This window comes from Bombina bombina, chromosome 1, assembly GCF_027579735.1.
Source record: "Bombina bombina isolate aBomBom1 chromosome 1, aBomBom1.pri, whole genome shotgun sequence".
In the NCBI taxonomy this organism is placed as follows: Eukaryota; Metazoa; Chordata; class Amphibia; order Anura; family Bombinatoridae; genus Bombina; species Bombina bombina.
The window spans coordinates 870,675,680-870,696,996 of NC_069499.1; the positions used below are offsets into that span (position 1 = coordinate 870,675,680).

General features: G+C 43.2%; 1 protein-coding gene across 1 annotated transcript in view; it reads left to right on the forward strand.

The window, feature by feature from the left end:
- The window catches only part of NFATC3 (nuclear factor of activated T cells 3), a 455,835-nt gene that overhangs the window by 284,571 nt on the left and 149,947 nt on the right, over positions 1–21,317 (forward strand). The window contains 2 exon segments of the mRNA XM_053715690.1: positions 4,094–4,260; positions 5,211–5,261. Coding sequence (XP_053571665.1) covers positions 4,094–4,260; positions 5,211–5,261 — 218 coding nt within the window.

Below are 21,317 nucleotides of genomic sequence, written 5' to 3' on the forward strand. Positions count from 1 at the left end.
CCGGGGATACCATTTTCTCCTCCCGTTTTCAGGAAGATGTATCCCATAGCGGATTCTATCAGGAATTCTTGGCAGACGGTGCCTAAGGTGGAAGGTGCTATTTCCACTTTGGCTAAACGAACTACTATCCCTATTGAGGATAGTTGTGCTTTTAAGGACCCTATGAATAAGAAATTATAGGGTCATCTTAAGAAACTTTATGTTCATCGAGGGTTACTTTTTCAACCGGCTGCCTGCATCGTCACGGTTACCACGGGGGCTGCTTATTGGTTTGATGCTCTGGTGGAGTCTCTTAAAACTGAGACTCCTTTGGACAAGATACAGGACAGAATAAAAGCCCTTAAGCTGGCTAATTCTTTTGTGACAGACGCTTCGCTGCAAATTACTTAATTGGCGGCTTTCAATCTTAGCACGTAGGGCCTTATGGCTGAAGTCCTGATCTGCCGATGTGTCATCCAAAACTAAGCTTTTGGCTATCCCTTACAAGGGTAAGACCTTGTTTGGTCCTGACTTGAAAGAAATTATTTCTGACATCACGGGAGGTAAGGGTCACCTCCTCCCTCAGGATAAGAAATCCAAACAGAGGGGTCGACAGAGTAATTTTCGTTCCTTTCGAAATTTCAAGGGAACCCCCTCTCCCCCTTCCAATAAGCAGGAGGGGGGCTATTCTCAACCCAAGTCCATGTGGCGGCCCAACCAGGCTTGGAACAAGGGTAAACAACCCAAAAATCCTGTTGCTGCCACCAAGTCAGCATGAAGGGGCGGCCCCCGATCCGGGACCGGATCTAGTGGGGTGCAGACTATCATTTTTCATCCAGGCTTGGATGAGGGACGTCCAAGATCCTTGCGCAATAGCTATAGTATCTCAGGGATACAAACTGGAATTAAAAAATTCTTCCCCCAGAGGAAGATTCCTTCTTTCTCGATTGTCTGTAGACCAGATAAAGAGAGAGGCGTTCTTACGCTGTGTAAGAGACCTATCCTCCATGGGAGTCATTTGTCCCGTTCCAATTCAGGAACAGGGACAGGGGTTTTATTCAAATCTTTTTGTAGTTCCCAAAAAAGAGGGAACTTTCAGACCTATCTTAGATCTCAAGAGTCTAAACAAGTTTCTCAGAGTTCCATCTTTCAAGATGGAAACTATTCGTACCATTCTTCCATTGATCCAGGAGGGTCAATTTATTACTACCGTGGATCTAAAGGATGCATATCTTCATGTTCCTATCCACAGAGATCATCACCAGTTCCTGAGGTTTGCCTTTCTGGACAAACATTTTCAGTTCGTGGCTCTTCCTTTCGGTCTAGCCACGGCACCCAGAATTTTCACAAAGGTTCTGGGGTCGCTGCTGGCGGTTCTAAGACGATATTCTGATCCAGGCGTCGTCTTATCAGCTCACAAAGTCTCATACCGACATTGTTCTGGCCTTCCTGAGGACTCATGGGTGGAAGGTAAATCTGGAGAAGAGTTTTGTGGTTCCACAGACAAGGGTCCCTTTCTTGGGAACTCTAATCGACTCTATCCATGAAAATATTTTTGACGGAGGTCAGAAAATTAAAGATTCTGAACACATGCAGAGCCCTTCAGACTAATCCTCGGCCGTCAGTGGCTCAGTGCATGGAGGTAATTGGGTTGATGGTAGCAGCGATGGACATCATTCCATTTGCTCGGTTTCATCTCAGGCCTCTGCAACTGAGCATGCTCAGACGGTGGAATGGAGATTATACAAATTTGTCTCCTCAAATACATCAGGATCAGGAGACAAGAGACTCTTCTATGGTGGTTGTCGCTGGATCATCTATCCCAGGGGACGTGCTTTCGCAGACCCTCATGGGTGATAGTGACCACGGATGCCAGCCTGTTAGGGAATTCCAGACTGCTCCCCATCCTAAGGGCTCGGGGGGTCTGGACTCAGGCGGAGTCTCTCCTTCCCATCAATATTCTAGAATTGAGAGCAATATTCAGTGCGCTTCAGGCTTGGCCTCAGTTGGCTTCGGCCCAATTTATCAGATTTCAGTTGGACAACATAACAACGGTGGCCTACATCAATCATCAGGGGGGAACAAGAAGTTCCTTAGCGATGACAGAAGTAGCCAGGATTATACAGTGGGAGAGTCTCACTTTTGCCATCTGTCCGCGATCTACATCCCAGGGGTTGAAAACTGGGAAGCGGATTTTCTGAGCAGACAGACATTTCATCCGCAAGAGTGCGAACTCCATCCGGAGATTTTTGCCGACCTGATTCTCAGATGGGGCAGGCCGGAGTTGGATCTCTTGGCGTCTTGTCAGAGATACGGGTCTAGGTCCAGGGATCTCCAGGCCGAGCTGATAGATGCCTTGGCAGTGCCTTTGTCCTTCAGCCTAGCTTATGTGTTTCCTCCATTTGCTCTCCTTCCCCGGGTGATTGCTCGAGTCAAACAGGAGAGGGCATCAGTGATACTCATCGCCCCTGCGTGGCCTCGCAGGACTTGGTATGCCGATCTGGTGGACATGTCATCCCAGCCTCCGTGGAAGCTTCAATTGAGGAAAGACCTTCTCATTCAGGGACCCTTCCATCACCGAATCTAGTTTCTCTGCAGCTAACTGCTTGGCTATGGAACGCTTAATTTTATCTAAGCGAGCGTTTTCTAATTCGGTTATAGATACTTTGATTCAGGCATGTAAGCCTTTTACTAGGAGAATTTACCATAAGATATGGCGTAAATATCTTTATTGGTGCGAATCCAAGGGCTACTCATGGAGTAGGGTTAGGATTCCCAGGATTTTGTCTTTTCTCCAAGATGGATTGGAGAAAGGGTTGTCGGCAAGTTCCTTAAAGGGACAGATTTCTGCTTTGTCTATTTTGTTGCACAAGCGTCTGGCAGATGTTCCAGATGTTCAGTCTTTTTGTCAGGCTCTGACTAGAATCAGGCCTGTGTTTAGATCAATTGCTCCTCCTTGGAGTTTGAATTTAGTTCTTAAAGTTCTTCAAGGGGTTCCGTTTGAACCTATAGATTCCATAGATATTAAGTTATTATCTTGGAAAGTTTTGTTTTTGGTTGCTATTTCTTCTGCTCGCAGAGTTTCTGAGCTTTCGGCATTACAATGTGATTTTCCTTATCTTATTTTTCATTCAGATAAGGTGGTGTTACGTACAAAACCTGGTTTTCTTCCTAAGGTTGTTTCAAATAAAAATATTATTCAGGAAATTGTTGTTCCTTCCTTGTGTCCTAATCCTTCTTGTAAGAAGGAGCGACTGTTACATAATTTGGACGTGGTCCGTGCCTTGAAGTTTTACTTACAGGCCACTAAGGATTTTCGTCAATCATCTTCCCTGTTTGTTGTGTTTTCTGGGAAGCGTAGGGGTCAGAAAGCTACGGCTACCTCTCTTTCTCTTTGGCTGAAGAGTATCATCCATTTTGCATATGAGACTGCTGGACAGCAGCCTCCTGATCGAATTACGGCTCATTTCACTAGGGCTGTGGCTTCCTCATGGGCATTCAAAAATGATGCTTCTGTTGAACAGATTTGCAAAGCTGCAACTTGGTCTTCTCTTCACACTTTTTCCAAATTTTACAAATTTGATACTTTTTGCTTCGTCCGAGGCTGTTTTGGGGAGAAAAGTTCTTCAAGCAGTGGTTCCTTCCGTTTAGGTTCCCTGTCTTGTCCCTCCCTTTCATCCGTGTCCTATTGCTTTGGTATTGTATCCCATAAGTAAGGATGAAATCCGTGGACTCATCGTATCTTGTAAAAGAAAAAGAAATTTATGCTTACCTGATAAATTTGTTTCTTTTACGATACGATGAGTCCACGGCCCACCCTGTTTTTCTAAGACAGATCTTTTATTTTGTTAAACTTCAGTCACCTCTGCACCTTGGCTTTTCCTTTCTCTTCCTAACTTCGGTCGAATGACTGGAGTGGGAGGGAAGGGAGGAGCTATATATACAGCTCTGCTGTGGTTCTCTTTGTCTCCTCTTGTTGACCAGGAGGCGATATCCCATAAGTAAGGATGAAATCCGTGGACTCATCGTATCGTAAAAGAAACAAATTTATCAGGTAAACATAAATTTCCTTTTTCAGGCACTGTTCACTAAATGTTTCTCTCACTTCCTGCAGGACCTCATCTCTGCCCCCACTTGACTGGCCATTACCCAACCATTATGGGCAATGTGAGCTGAAAGTAGAGGTGCAGCCAAAGACTCACCACCGGGCCCATTATGAAACCGAGGGCAGTCGAGGAGCTGTGAAAGCTACCACAGGTGGTCATCCTGTAGTGAAGGTATGTTTCCCATTCTTAAAAGGGTCCTTAAAGGCATATGAAACATTATCATTATCATTCTTTTAGCGTCAGTATTTTGAGCATATTTACGTTAGAGAAATAGATATGGGGGTGTAAATGGGAGGTACAAACATCTTGTACTTAAAGAAAGGACTATGTTGTCTCATTTATAAAGCTTCTATCAATTGTTTTTAAAGGAGCAAATATCTTTTATTGTTACTCAATAGTTACAATATGTGTCTTTTAATACACTTATTTTTTCTCTTTTGTGCTTCTAAATCCTCTCCTTAAAGGGACAGTATACACTTATGTTCATTTAACTGCATGTAATAGACACTACTATAAAAAATAATATGCACAGATACTGATATAAAAATCCAGTATAAAACTGTGTAAAAACTTACTTAGAAGCTCTCAGTTTAGCTCTGTTGAAAAGGTAGTTGGAAAGCCCACTGAAAGTGGGAAAAAAGACACTCCCCCCTCCCCCTTATTTTGCATATGAAAAGACCCTTTACACAAACAGGAGCAAGCTGGAGTAGGTATACCTCAGTATTCTCATAAAACTTTGGGGCTTGGTTAGGAGTCTGACAATCAGAGCAATGTTATTTAAAAATAAGCAAAACTATAATTTTTTTAAAAAATAAATAAAGTTTATGGGCTATATAAATAGATTATCTACAAAACATTTGTGCAAAGAAAAAATGAGTGTATAATGTCCCTTTAAGTTCTCTGTAAGTTTTTCCTGAGTAGTATATTGGGAAGTCACAAAAGACCATGTAAACTACACCCTCACTTTTACAGTTTATGTGACCCTTAACCTTGTGATAAGTACCATTTTTAGTTACAAAATCTTTGCCCACTACCATATTTCTGCATACTGAACAGTGTGAACACTTGAAATTGCCTTCTCTCTTTTTGCCCTTCAGCCAATCTCCATCATTTGTTTTTTGTTAGGTGGCTATGTACCAGTCTGTCCTTTAAATTAGGAGCTCTTTTTGGGGTCCAAAAAGTGTGTATGTATGTATATATGTATGTGTATGTATGTACAGGGAGTGCAGAATTATTAGGCAAATGAGTATTTTGACCACATCATCCTCTTTATGCATGTTGTCTTACTCCAAGCTGTATAGGCTCGAAAGCCTACTACCAATTAAGCATATTAGGTGATGTGCATCTCTGTAATGAGAAGGGGTGTGGTCTAATGACATCAACACTCTATATCAGGTGTGCATAATTATTAGGCAACTTCCTTTCCTTTGGCAAAATGGGTCAAAAGAAGGACTTGACAGGCTCAGAAAAGTCAAAAAGCGTGCAGCTGCCAAGATGCCACTTGCCACCAGTTTGGCCATATTTCAGAGCTGCAACATCACTGGAGTGCCCAAAAGCACAAGGTGTGCAATACTCAGAGACATGGCCAAGGTAAGAAAGGCTGAAAGACGACCACCACTGAACAAGACACACAAGCTGAAACGTCAAGACTGGGCCAAGAAATATCTCAAGACTGATTTTTCTAAGGTTTTATGGACTGATGAAATGAGAGTGAGTCTTGATGGGCCAGATGGATGGGCCCGTGGCTGGATTGGTAAAGGGCAGAGAGCTCCAGTCCGACTCAGACGCCAGCAAGGTGGAGGTGGAGTACCGGTTTGGGCTGGTATCATCAAAGATGAGCTTGTGGGGCCTTTTCGGGTTGAGGATGGAGTCAAGCTCAACTCCCAGTCCTACTGCCAGTTTCTGGAAGACACCTTCTTCAAGCAGTGGTACAGGAAGAAGTCTGCATCCTTCAAGAAAAACATGATTTTCATGCAGGACAATGCTCCATCACACGCGTCCAAGTACTCCACAGCGTGGCTGGCAAGAAAGGGTATAAAAGAAGAAAATCTAATGACATGGCCTCCTTGTTCATCTGATCTGAACCCCATTGAGAACCTGTGGTCCATCATCAAATGTGAGATTTACAAGGAGGGAAAACAGTACACCTCTCTGAACAGTGTCTGGGAGGCTGTGGTTGCTGCTGCACGCAATGTTGATGGTGAACAGATCAAAACACTGACAGAATCCATATATATATATGTATTTTATACCAAAATACCATCAGATAGTTGTAGAAATATGTATTTCCATATTAATATGGGAAGAGGCCACAGCTGCATTCCCTACTTGTGGGAAATACTAAACCTGGCCACCAGGAGAAGGCAAAGAAACCCCAGCCAAAGGCTTAAATACCTCCCCCACTTCCTCATAACCCCAGTCATTCTTTGCCTTTCGTCACAGGAGGTTTGCATAGAAGTGTTAGAAGATTTAGGAGTAGTCTCTTATGGAGGGTAGTACTCTTCGAGATGGGACTGGAGTTTTAAGTAATGCTGTCAGCCTCTCAGTGAGAGCATGGATGAAAGTTAGAGTCCGGAGATGCAGGGAGAGTCTTTCTGCGAAACCATCCAGACTTATATTAACAGCTCCATAGGCAATCAGCGCTAATGAGTTTCGCTGCCTGCTTTCTTCACTTAAGTCCATGTCAGAAGCGATGCTACTATCTTTCACACTTGAAGGGCCATGTTCCTGTTCCACGGCGTTGATTCTGGTAAGATCGTTTCATATTTTATACATGTATGATAACACAAGAAGACAGGGTCCAAGTGTGACTTCTTTTATATGTATAGAATCAAGGGTTAATATCTCCTTAGGGGGATTATTGAACAGGGGGGAATAATCTTATATGCTTGTTTGATTTTTTTGCTGCTTTTATCTGTGAGATGTTGTGGGCTCATAGGCTGTTATGGAATATACAGGTTTCACTTTGAGAGCCATGCAGCTTACAAGCTTGGCGTGCTTTCTCATAGCAGGAACGGTCCGGCATTGTGCACCATGTGATTCATTCCCTTTTTCCTGACCAGGTGTCTATCAGAGAGGAGTAATAAATCTCTGTTCTGTATGGGTCATAGGAGGTGGTGAGTGCCCCAGCCATTGGAGTATAACGGTGCGGTTTTTTTAAATAAAATAAGATGGTTTATTTCTCTAGTTCTCCGGTTATTGCACTAGCGATGGAGGATTCTGTTACTTTAGAGGGCACTCCCTCTATTCCTAATCAGTAATTCCTGTTTATATGGTGAGGAGGCCTTAGTTCTGCCCCCTCTCAATTATGTTCCATATGTCTTGATGTTTGATACTACAGAGCCATCCACCAAGTCTTGCTAAGCGCAATGAAAGGTACATTGGATAATTTACTGGATTTAACTGAGGGTTATCCGAAGAAGAAGTTCTTTCTGAGACTTCAGAGTATGAACATTCTGGGTCGGAGTGTGCTGCTTCTAAACCTTTGGCTGCGGAGGAACCAGATTTTAGTTTAGGAATTTGCGCTTTCTTCTAAAAGAAGTTTTTGGCGAATTCAGAGGTTCCAGAGGCCTAATTGCCTGATGAACCTTTAATTCCTAAACTGGATAGAGTTTGAGGACATGGTGGTACCTTATCCTTCCCTGCTCCTGTTAGATGGCAAACATTATTAAGAATGAATGGGACAGGATTGGATTCCTTTTCCCCCTCTTCTCCGGCTCAGTTCTGGAATAAATCCAAGCAGAGCAAGAAGCCTCCCGAGTCTATGTTGGCATGAATGGGCGGTCCTTGGTCCTATTCTTTATCGGGTAATGGGGCAGTATGTCGCTGTTTCAGTTGCTTGGTTCAGGGACATGCAGGATCCATGGGTCCTGGAGGTCATTGCTCAGGGTTACGAGATAGGCTTTAAGTGTCAGCCACCAAGGGCAGATTCCTCCTGTCTTCCTGACCAGAAAGGAGGGAAGCCTTTCTGGGGTGTGTACGGGATCTGTCCTCTAGGAGTTATTGTCCCGGTGCCTATCGCAGTGAGAGGTTTGGGATACTATTCAAAACTTTCCGTGGTCCCTAAGAAGGAGGGAACTTTCCGTGTAATTTTGGACCTAAAGTGTTTTAGCAGGTTTTTAAATGTCCCCTTGTTTAAGATGGAGACAATAAGGTCCTTTCTTCCCCCTACATGACCACAATAGATCTGAAGGATGCTCCCTTCTCATACCAATCCTCAAGGACCACTTCCAGTTCCTAAGGTTTGTATGCCTGGACCAACACTTCCAGTTCATTGCGCTTCCGTTTGGTCTAGCTTAAGAAATTTTTCGAAGAGTGGACCATTCGGAATATATCCTGTCTTCTTCAATCCCATGGATGGCAGATAATCTAGAGAGAGTTCTCTTGTATCATGTACCAGGGTAGACTTCTCGGGTACTATAATAGTCTCCATAGACATGAGAATATTTTTTTTTTTTTTTTTTTTGACATGAGAATATCAGAGACGTTGCAAGCTAGCTTCAACATGTCTTGCCCTCCAGATCTCCTTAAGCCCATCTGTGGCTCGGTGTATGGAGGTGATTGGTCTCATGGTGTCCAGCTTGGACATCATTTCCTTTGCCAGGTTTCACCTCAGACTGTTGCAACTGCGCAAGCTGAACTAGTGGAGCGGCGATCATTCAGATCTGTCTCAACAGATTTCTCTGGACAACCATTCGGGTGAATCGCTCTCTTGGTGGTTTTGTCTGGATCACTTGTCCTGAGGGATGTCTGTCTCAATACCATCCTGGGTGGTCGTGACTGCAGTTGCGAGTCTGTCAGGATGGGGAGCCGTTTGGGGTGCAAGGAAGGCATAGGGCATCTGGTCTCAGGAGGTAAAGCTCCCTCCTGATCTCATTTTGGATCTTCGGGCAATATACAATGCTCTGGAGGCTTGGCCCCTGCTGGGTTCGTCCCAGTTAATCAGATTCCAATCAAACAATATATCCTCGGTGGCTTACATCAACCATCAGGGGGGAACGAGAAGCTCCCTAGTTTTGGGGGAAGTATCTCGGATTTTGGTGTGGGGGAGACTCGCATTTGTTTGCTGTCAGCGATCCACATTCCAGGTGTGGACAACTGGGAAGCAGATTCCTCAACAGACAGAGATTTGCAAGAGGAAGATCTTATAATGTCTCAATACCAAGCTACCCAGATAGGGGTCGAGGTACAGAGATCCTCAAGCGGAGCAGATGCATTCACGATGACTTGGAGGTTCAATGCAATTTATCCTTTCCGACCTTTACCACTACTTCCTAGTGAAGTGGCTCGAGTCAAGCAGGCGTCAGTGATACTGACTGCCCCCTACTTGGCCACGAAGGATATGGTTCGCGGATCTAGTGGGGATGTCATCATCTCACCCGTGGAAGTTATTGATTTGTTCATTAATGTCTAGATTCTCTGAGGCTGACTGCATGTAGATTGAACGCTTAGTCCTAGCCAAGAGAGGGTTTTCTGAGAGAGTTATTTTTCTCTCATTCAAGCTCGGAAGCTGGTTGCTTGTCGCATCTATCATAAGGTGTGGAAGACCTACTTATTCTGTTCTCCAGGATGAACTGGAGAAGGGCTTTTCTGCAAGTCCCCTGAAAGGACAGTTTTCGGCCCTGTCTGTGTTACTGCACAAGAGGTTTGCAGAGCTTCCAGATGTGCACCCATTTGTTAAGGCTCTGCTGGGATCAGACCTGTGTTTAGATCTAAGGCTCCTTCTTAAATCTTGTCCTTAAGGTTTTGCAACGGGCTCCGTTGGAGCCTATGCATGAAGTAGACATTAAATTGTTGTCTTGGAAGGTTCCTTTTCTACTGGCTATTGCTTCTGCACGCAGAGTATCTGTGATTGCTGCCTTGCAATGCGTCCCTCCTTATCTGGCTTTTCATGCAGATAAGGCTGTTCTACGAACCAAGTTAGGTTTTCTTCCTAAGGATCCTTCTTCATCGAAGGAACGTTTACAACGTAATTCTGGATGTGGTTTGTGCCTTGAAGTTCTATCTTCCGGCCACAAAGGAATTTAGACAAACCTCGGGAAGTGTAGGGGTCAGAGGGCCTCTTCGTCTTCCTTATCTTTTTGTTTGAGGAGTGTCATCCGTTTAGCATAGAAACGGCGGGACATAAGCCTCCTCTGGTGATTACGGCTCATTCTACGAGAGCAGTGGTTTTCTCTTGGGCCTTCAAAGATGAGGCCTCTGTGGATCAGATTTGTAGGCGGCTATCTGGTTCTCCTTACATACTTTTCCAAAATTTTACAAGTTTGATGTTTTTGCTTCTGCTGAAGCAGCCTTCAGAAGAAAGGTTTTGCAGGCTGTGGTGCCCTCAGATTAGGCTCCGTCTCTCTTTTTCCCCTTCCGTTGGCATTCTGTGTACTCTAGAGCTTGGGTATATGTTTCCCACAAGTAAGGAATGCAGTTGTGAATAAATGGAACATATTCTTCTATGTGATGAACATTGGAATGTGAAATATTCATATTTTCATGTCAGGTTAGCGCACTTGAGAATTTGCAATCGGGTTTGTATGCGAGTAGGATGATGGTTCCCCCCCCAACTTTTTTTTGCTCCATTGACTTAAATGGGGGGAGCACGCAATCTCCTAAGTTCTCCTAAGTTCAGCTTTTTGCGCGCATTGGGTAAACGCTTGTACAAAAACAGTTTACTTACAACTTGTACTACCTATGCTACAAGACACGCTCAAAATGCTTGCTCCTAGTGCAGTTATTGTGTGAGCACTGTAACACTGTACACTGCAATTACAGGTGCCCATATTTAAATAAATCAACAATTCACTAGAGTATCCACAAGTGGAGATCAGTCTCAAAACAAATGCATAACGTTTATATTTATAAAATTTAAATTTTGTTTAAAAAATTGTCTTAAAGGAAAATGTAACCCAACAATTTTCTTTCATAATAATGCAATGTTAACTTTCCAATATACTTTTTTTTCATTTAATTTGCTTCTTTCTCTTGGTATTCCTTGTTGAAAAGAATAACTAGGTAGGCTCAAGAGCACCAGTGCATTGCTTGCTGGGAGCTAGATGCTGATTGGTGGCTGAACATATTTGCCTCTTGTAATTGACTTACCTGATGTGTTTAGCTAGCTCTCAGTAGGGGTTGCTGCTACTTTAACAAAGGATACTAAGAGAGTAAAGCAAATGTGATAATAGATGTAAATTGTAAAATTGTTTAAAATTATATGCTCTATCTGAATCATTAAAGAAACAAAATGGGTTTCATGTCCCTTTTAGGGAAAAATACCAGATGTTTATCATTACTGAGCCTTGCATTTTAAAGGAACAGTAATGTCAATATCTAACTTTCATCATACCGAGTAAATCTAGGTAGGCTTATAGGCTTTCAGGAGTGTGAATGTGTAAGATTGCTGCCTCTTTAACAAAGGATACTAAAAGAACAAAGCAAATTTAACAATAAAAGTAAAATGGAGTTTTTTAAAATGACATGGTGTATCTGAATCATGCATACTAGATTTTGACTTTTACTGTTCCTTTAATTAAACCTTTTATAAGCCATGAGAAATGTATCTGAACTCTTTACCTGTGTGGAGTGGTCTATCAATACAAGGATACTGACATCCCATTGCAGCTACTAACAAATTAATTGTGCAGGCTTGATGTGTGCAAAGGGTAATACAGCGCTGTTATTTTTTTATTATTGTTTTATTAGCTTTTCTTCTTATATAAGGATGGGCCCATTACAATTTTTTTTAAAGTCATCTAGTTTAGAGCCAGTGTATGTGGACGCTATGTTTTGACAGCAATCTTTAAACTTCAAACTGCTGCTCCAGCAGAACAATTCACTATTTATTTTAATTGTCTAAGAAAAAAAACTAGCTATACGTTTTGAAGAGAAGTGTGATTATCACATCCACATTTATCCCAGACAGATTTTAATTTAAAGAATAGAAACAAAGCTCCAGGCTGTGCCACAGCATAACTACTTGTGAATAGATCTGGATTTAAATCACCTATCGCTTGCCGCCTGTTACCCGTTCCTTTTGTTTCCAGGGTGCTAAGCTGCTGGTGCCCTGACCAGAGACCTTGCTTGAATAATCTGCTTAACCCTCTAAATTATGGAGAATCCACTGATGATGATTGAAGTTAAACCTCTTGTTGTATGGAGGCAAAGGCTTGGCCAAATAACCTTTCATTTAAAGCTGCACGTTATGCATTAAAGTCATTTCTATCTATTGGTTAACACTGTTACGTCTGGATCTGCCTTTTTTTTGCAACTGCCATGTCAAAGCACATATGGCTGGCGCAGTGAGGGGTGCTGCACAGCTGGCAAAAGATCCTTGGGGCATATAAATAAACCGATTAGTAAACCTGTTTGATCTGCTGTGCACCTGCAACAAGTACCTCTTCAGTGACCCAGATTGGTTAACATTTTGCATAGCTAATAATTTAAACTTTTTTTTTCTTCTTTTCATGCCTGGTTGTGCATCAGTAGCTTCTATTTTATTAAAGCTATTCTTATACAAGCTTTTCTCTGTTTCTAAAAACTATTGGTTGTTATTGCGTTATGGAAAATGTCTGCAGTGTGTGTATATATGTTTGTGTGTGTGTGTGTGTGTATATATATATATATATATATATATATATATATAGAGAGAGAGAGAGAGAGAGAGAGAGAGAGAGAGAGAGAGAGAGAGAGAGAGAGAGAGAGAGAGAGAGAGAGAGAGAGAGAGAGAGAGAGAGAGAGAGAGAGAGAGAGAGATGAACAAATTTAGAAAAGATTTCAAAAGAAGGAAGTTATTCCTCTTTTAAATAAGGGAATACAGCACTCTTTAATTTCTTTTTACTTTATATTGTTACTTATTTTAACCCCTTAGTGACCAGACCACTTTTCCATTTGTTGATATTTCTGTGGTGTTTGTGTTTAGCTGTAATTTCTCCAACATAGGTGTGTCCGGTCCACGGCGTCATCCTTACTTGTGGGATATTCTCTTCCCCAACAGGAAATGGCAAAGAGCCCAGCAAAGCTGGTCACATGATCCCTCCTAGGCTCCGCCTACCCCAGTCATTCTCTTTGCCGTTGTACAGGCAACATCTCCACGGAGATGGCTTAGAGTTTTTTAGTGTTTAACTGTAGTTTTTATTATTCAATCAAGAGTTTGTTATTTTGAAATAGTGCTGGTATGTACTATTTACTCAGAAACAGAAAAGAGATGAAGATTTCTGTTTGTATGAGGAAAATGATTTTAGCAACCGTAACTAAAATCCATGGCTGTTCCACACAGGACTGTTGAGAGCAATTAACTTCAGTTGGGGGAACAGTGTGCAGTCTCTTGCTGCTTGAGGTATGACACATTCTAACAAGACGATGTAATGCTGGAAGCTGTCATTTTCCCTATGGGATCCGGTAAGCCATGTTTATTACGATCGTAAATAAGGGCTTCACAAGGGCTTATTAAGACTGTAGACTTTTTCTGGGCTAAATCGATTCATTATTAACACATATTTAGCCTTGAGGAATCATTTTATCTGGGTATTTTGATATAATAATATCGGCAGGCACTGTATTAGACACCTTATTCTTTTGGGGCTTTCCCAAAGCATAAGCAGAGCCTCATTTTCGCGCCGGTGTGGCGCACTTGTTTTTGAGAGGCATGGCATGCAGTCGCATGTGAGAGGAGCTCTGATACTTAGAAAAGACTTTCTGAAGGCGTCATTTGGTATCGTATTCCCCTTTGGGCTTGGTTGGGTCTCAGCAAAGCAGATACCAGGGACTGTAAAGGGGTTAAAGTTTAAAAACGGCTCCGGTTCCGTTTTTTTAAGGGTTAAAGCTTCCAAATTTGGTGTGCAATACTTTTAAGGCTTTAAGACACTGTGGTGAAAATTTGGTGAATTTTGAACAATTCCTTCATGTTTTTTCGCAATTGCAGTAATAAAGTGTGTTCAGTTTAAAATTTAAAGTGACAGTAACGGTTTTATTTTAAAACGTTTTTTGTACTTTGTTATCAAGTTTATGCCTGTTTAACATGTCTGAACTACCAGATAGACTGTGTTCTGAATGTGGGGAAGCCAGAATTCCTATTCATTTAAATAAATGTGATTTATGTGATAATGACAATGATGCCCAAGATGATTCCTCAAGTGAGGGGAGTAAGCATGGTACTGCATCATTCCCTCCTTCGTCTACACGAGTCTTGCCCACTCAGGAGGCCCCTAGTACATCTAGCGCGCCAATACTCCTTACTATGCAACAATTAACGGCTGTAATGGATAATTCTGTCAAAAACATTTTAGCCAAAATGAACACTTGTCAGCGTAAGCGCGGCTGCTCTGTTTTAGATACTAAAGAGCATGACGACGCTGATATTAATATCTCTGAAGGGCCCCTAACCCAGTCTGATGGGGCCAGGGAGGTTTTGTCTGAGGGAGAAATTACTGATTCAGGGAACATTTCTCAACAGGCTGAACCTGATGTGATTGCATTTAAATTTAAGTTGGAACATCTCCGCATTCTGCTTAAGGAGGTATTATCCACTCTGGATGATTGTGACAAGTTGGTCATCCCAGAGAAACTATGTAAAATGGACAAGTTCCTAGAGGTGCCGGGGCTCCCAGAAGCTTTTCCTATACCCAAGCGGGTGGCGGACATTGTTAATAAAGAATGGGAAAGGCCCGGTATTCCTTTCGTCCCTCCCCCCATATTTAAAAAATTGTTTCCTATGGTCGACCCCAGAAAGGACTTATGGCAGACAGTCCCCAAGGTCGAGGGAGCGGTTTCCACTTTAAACAAACGCACCACTATACCCATAGAGGATAGTTGTGCTTTCAAAGATCCTATGGATAAAAAATTAGAAGGTTTGCTTAAAAAGATGTTTGTTCAGCAGGGTTACCTTCTACAACCAATTTCATGCATTGTCCCTGTAGCTACTGCCGCATGTTTCTGGTTCGATGAGCTGATAAAGGCGGTCGATAGTGATTCTCCTCCTTATGAGGAGATTATGGACAGAATCAATGCTCTCAAATTGGCTAATTCTTTCACCCTAGACGCCACTTTGCAATTGGCTAGGTTAGCGGCTAAGAATTCTGGGTTTGCTATTGTGGCGCGCAGAGCGCTTTGGTTGAAATCTTGGTCGGCTGATGCGTCTTCCAAGAACAAGCTACTTAACATTCCTTTCAAGGGGAAAACGCTGTTTGGCCCTGACTTGAAAGAGATTATCTCTGATATCACTGGGGGTAAGGGCCACGCCCTTCCTCAGGATCGGCCTTTCAAGGCAAAAAATAAACCTAATTTTCGTCCCTTTCGTAGAAACGGACCAGCCCAAGGTGCTACGTCCTCTAAGCAAGAGGGTAATACTTCTCAAGCCAAGCCAGCTTGGAGACCAATGCAAGGCTGGAACAAGGGAAAGCAGGCCAAGAAACCTGCCACTGCTACCAAGACTGCATGAAATGTTGGCCCCCGATCCGGAACCGGATCTGGTGGGGGGCAGACTCTCTCTCTTCGCTCAGGCTTGGGCAAGAGATGTTCTGGATCCTTGGGCGCTAGAAATAGTCTCCCAAGGTTATCTTCTGGAATTCAAGGGACTTCCCCCAAGGGGGAGGTTCCACAGGTCTCAGTTGTCTTCAGACCACATAAAAAGACAGGCATTCTTACACTGTGTAGAAGACCTGTTAAAAATGGGAGTGATTCATCCTGTTCCATTAAGAGAACAAGGGATGGGGTTCTACTCCAATCTGTTCATAGTTCCCAAAAAAGAGGGAACGTTCAGACCAATCTTAGATCTCAAGATCTTAAACAAGTTTCTCAAGGTTCCATCGTTCAAGATGGAAACCATTCGAACCATTCTTCCTTCCATCCAGGAAGGTCAATTCATGACCACGGTGGATTTAAAGGATGCGTATCTACATATTCCTATCCACAAGGAACATCATCGGTTCCTAAGGTTCGCATTCCTGGACAAACATTACCAGTTCGTGGCGCTTCCTTTCGGATTAGCCACTGCTCCAAGGATTTTCACAAAGGTACTAGGGTCCCTTCTAGCTGTGCTAAGACCAAGGGGCATTGCTGTAGTACCTTACTTGGACGACATTCTGATTCAAGCGTCGTCCCTTCCTCAAGCAAAGGCTCACACGGACATCGTCCTGGCCTTTCTCAGATCTCACGGATGGAAAGTGAACGCGGAAAAGAGTTCTCTATCCCCGTCAACAAGGGTTCCCTTCTTGGGAACAATTATAGACTCCTTAGAAATGAGGATTTTTCTAACAGAGGCCAGAAAAACAAAACTTCTAGACTCTTGTCGGATACTTCATTCCGTTCCTCTTCCTTCCATAGCCCAGTGCATGGAAGTGATCGGGTTGATGGTAGCGGCAATGGACATAGTTCCTTTTGCGCGCATTCATCTAAGACCATTACAACTGTGCATGCTCAGTCAGTGGAATGGGGACTATACAGACTTGTCTCCGAAGATACAAGTAAATCAGAGGACCAGAGACTCACTCCGTTGGTGGCTGTCCCTGGACAACCTGTCACAAGGGATGACATTCCGCAGACCAGAGTGGGTCATTGTCACGACCGACGCCAGTCTGATGGGCTGGGGCGCGGTCTGGGGATCCCTGAAAGCTCAGGGTCTTTGGTCTCGGGAAGAATCTCTTCTACCGATAAATATTCTGGAACTGAGAGCGATATTCAATGCTCTCAAGGCTTGGCCTCAGCTAGCGAGGGCCAAGTTCATACGGTTTCAATCAGACAACATGACAACTGTTGCGTACATCAACCATCCGGGGGGAACAAGGAGTTCCCTAGCGATGGAAGAAGTGACCAAAATCATTCTATGGGCGGAGTCTCACTCCTGCCACCTGTCTGCTATCCACATCCCAGGAGTGGAAAATTGGGAAGCGGATTTTCTGAGTCGTCAGACATTGCATCCGGGGGAGTGGGAACTCCATCCGGAAATCTTTGCCCAAGTCACTCAGCTGTGGGGCATTCCAGACATGGATCTGATGGCCTCTCGTCAGAACTTCAAAGTTCCTTGCTACGGGTCCAGATCCAGGGATCCCAAGGCGGCTCTAGTGGATGCACTAGTAGCACCTTGGACCTTCAAACTAGCTTATGTGTTCCCGCCGTTTCCTCTCATCCCCAGGCTGGTAGCCAGGATCAATCAGGAGAGGGCGTCGGTGATCTTGATAGCTCCTGCGTGGCCACGCAGGACTTGGTATGCAGATCTGGTGAATATGTCATCGGCTCCACCTTGGAAGCTACCTTTGAGACGAGACCTTCTTGTTCAGGGTCCGTTCGAACATCCGAATCTGGTTTCACTCCAGCTGACTGCTTGGAGATTGAACGCTTGATTTTATCGAAGCGAGGGTTCTCAGATTCTGTTATCGATACTCTTGTTCAGGCCAGAAAGCCTGTAACTAGAAAGATTTACCACAAAATTTGGAAAAAATATATCTGTTGGTGTGAATCTAAAGGATTCCCTTGGGACAAGGTTAAGATTCCTAGGATTCTATCCTTCCTTCAAGAAGGATTGGATTAAGGATTATCTGCAAGTTCCCTGAAGGGACAGATTTCTGCCTTGTCGGTGTTACTTCACAAAAAACTGGCTGCTGTGCCAGATGTTCAAGCCTTTGTTCAGGCTCTGGTTAGAATTAAGCCTGTTTACAAACCTTTGACTCCTCCTTGGAGTCTCAATTTAGTTCTTTCAGTTCTTCAGGGGGTTCCGTTTGAACCCTTGCATTCCGTTGATATTAAATTATTATCTTGGAAAGTTTTGTTTTTAGTTGCAATTTCTTCTGCCAGAAGAGTTTCAGAATTATCTGCTCTGCAGTGTTCTCCTCCTTATCTGGTGTTCCATGCAGATAAGGTGGTTTTACGTACTAAACCTGGTTTTCTTCCAAAAGTTGTTTCTAACAAAAACATTAACCAGGAGATTATCGTACCTTCTCTGTGTCCGAAACCAGTTTCAAAGAAGGAACGTTTGTTGCACAATTTGGATGTTGTTCGCGCTCTAAAATTCTATTTAGATGCTACAAAGGATTTTAGACAAACATCTTCCTTGTTTGTTGTTTATTCCGGTAAAAGGAGAGGTCAAAAAGCAACTTCTACCTCTCTCTCTTTTTGGATTAAAAGCATCATCAGATTGGCTTACGAGACTGCCGGACGGCAGCCTACCGAAAGAATCACAGCTCATTCCACTAGGGCTGTGGCTTCCACATGGGCCTTCAAGAACGAGGCTTCTGTTGATCAGATATGTAGGGCAGCGACTTGGTCTTCACTGCACACTTTTACCAAATTTTACAAGTTTGATACTTTTGCTTCTTCTGAGGCTATTTTTGGGAGAAAGGTTTTGCAAGCCGTGGTGCCTTCCATTTAGGTGACCTGATTTGCTCCCTCCCTTCATCCGTGTCCTAAAGCTTTGGTATTGGTTCCCACAAGTAAGGATGACGCCGTGGACCGGACACACCTATGTTGGAGAAAACAGAATTTATGTTTACCTGATAAATTACTTTCTCCAACGGTGTGTCCGGTCCACGGCCCGCCCTGGTTTTTTAATCAGGTCTGATAATTTATTTTCTTTAACTACAGTCACCACGGTACCATATGGTTTCTCCTATGCAAATATTCCTCCTTAACGTCGGTCGAATGACTGGGGTAGGCGGAGCCTAGGAGGGATCATGTGACCAGCTTTGCTGGGCTCTTTGCCATTTCCTGTTGGGGAAGAGAATATCCCACAAGTAAGGATGACGCCGTGGACCGGACACACAGTTGGAGAAAGTAATTTATCAGGTAAACATAAATTCTGTTTTTCCTCTTACTCATTTACTGTACCCACACCCACAAAATATGATGATAAAATGGAAAAAAACACTTTTCTCCAACATAGGTGTGTCCGGTCCACGGCGTCATCCTTACTTGTGGGATATTCTCTTCCCCAACAGGAAATGGCAAAGAGCCCAGCAAAGCTGGTCACATGATCCCTCCTAGGCTCCGCCTACCCCAGTCATTCTCTTTGCCGTTGTACAGGCAACATCTCCACGGAGATGGCTTAGAGTTTTTTAGTGTTTAACTGTAGTTTTTATTATTCAATCAAGAGTTTGTTATTTTGAAATAGTGCTGGTATGTACTATTTACTCAGAAACAGAAAAGAGATGAAGATTTCTGTTTGTATGAGGAAAATGATTTTAGCAACCGTCACTAAAATCCATGGCTGTTCCACACAGGACTGTTGAGAGCAATTAACTTCAGTTGGGGGAACAGTGAGCAGTCTCTTGCTGCTTGAGGTATGACACATTCTAACAAGACGATGTAATGCTGGAAGCTGTCATTTTCCCTCTGGGATCCGGTAAGCCATGTTTATTACGATTGTAAATAAGGGCTTCAAAAAGGGCTTATTAAGACTGAAGACTTTTTTTGGGCTAAATCGATTGATTATTAACACATATTTAGCCTTGAGGAATCATTTTATCTGGGTATTTTGATATAATAATATCGGCAGGCACTGTTTTAGACACCTTATTCTTTAGGGGCTTTCCCAAAGCATAGGCAGAGCCTCATTTTCGCGCCGGTGTTGCGCACTTGTTTTTGAGAGGCATGGCATGCAGTCGCATGTGAGAGGAGCTCTGATACTTAGAAAAGACTTTCTGAAGGCGTCATTTGGTATCGTATTCCCCTTGGGGCTTGGTTGGGTCTCAGCAAAGCAGATACCAGGGACTGTAAAGGGGTTAAAGTTCAAAACGGCTCCGGTTCCGTTATTTTAAGGGTTAAAGCTTCCAAATTTGGTGTGCAATACTTTTAAGGCTTTAAGACACTGTGGTGAAAATTTGGTAAATTTTGAACAATTCCTTCATGTTTTTTCGCATTTGCAGTAATAAAGTGTGTTCAGTTTAAAATTTAAAGTGACAGTAACGGTTTTATTTTAAAACGTTTTTTGTACTTGTTATCAAGTTTATGCCTGTTTAACATGTCTGAACTACCAGATAGACTGTGTTCTGAATGTGGGGAAGCCAGAATTCCTATTCATTTAAATAAATGTGATTTATGTGACAATGACAATGATGCCCAAGGTGATTCCTCAAGTGAGGGGAGTAAGCATGGTACTGCATCATTCCCTCCTTCGTCTACACGAGTCTTGCCCACTCAGGAGGCCCCTAGTACATCTAGCGCGCCAATACTCCTTACTATGCAACAATTAACGGCTGTAATGGATAATTCTGTCAAAAACATTTTAGCCAAAATGAACACTTATCAGCGTAAGCGCGTCTGCTCTGTTTTAGATACTGAAGAGCATGACGACGCTGATATTAATATTTCTGAAGGGCCCCTAACTCAGTCTGATGGGGCCAGGGAGGTTTTGTCTGAGGGAGAAATTACTGATTCAGGGAACATTTCTCAACAAGCTGAACCTGATGTGATTGCATTTAAATTTAAGTTGGAACATCTCCGCATTCTGCTTGAGGAGGTATTATCCACTCTGGATGATTGTGACAAGTTGGTCATCCCAGAGAAACTATGTAAAATGGACAAGTTCCTAGAGGTGCCGGGGCTCCCAGAAGCTTTTCCTATACCCAAGCGGGTGGCGGACATTGTTAATAAAGAATGGGAAAGGCCCGGTATTCCTTTCGTCCCTCCCCCCATATTTAAAAAATTGTTTCCTATGGTCGACCCCAGAAAGGACTTATGGCAGACAGTCCCCAAGGTCGAGGGAGCGGTTTCCACTTTAAACAAACGCACCACTATACCCATAGAGGATAGTTGTGCTTTCAAAGATCCTATGGATAAAAAATTAGAAGGTTTGCTTAAAAAGATGTTTGTTCAGCAGGGTTACCTTCTACAACCAATTTCATGCATTGTCCCTGTCGCTACAGCCGCATGTTTCTGGTTCGATGAGCTGATAAAGGCGGTCGACAGTGATTCTCCTCCTTATGAGGAGATTATGGACAGAATCAATGCTCTCAAATTGGCTAATTCTTTCACCCTAGACGCCACTTTGCAATTGGCTAGGTTAGCGGCTAAGAATTCTGGGTTTGCTATTGTGGCGCGCAGAGCGCTTTGGTTGAAATCTTGGTCGGCTGATGCGTCTTCCAAGAACAAGCTACTTAACATTCCTTTCAAGGGGAAAACGCTGTTTGGCCCTGACTTGAAAGAGATTATCTCGGATATCACTGGGGGTAAGGGCCACGCCCTTCCTCAGGATCGGCCTTTCAAGGCAAAAAATAAACCTAATTTTCGTCCCTTTCGTAGAAACGGACCAGCCCAAAG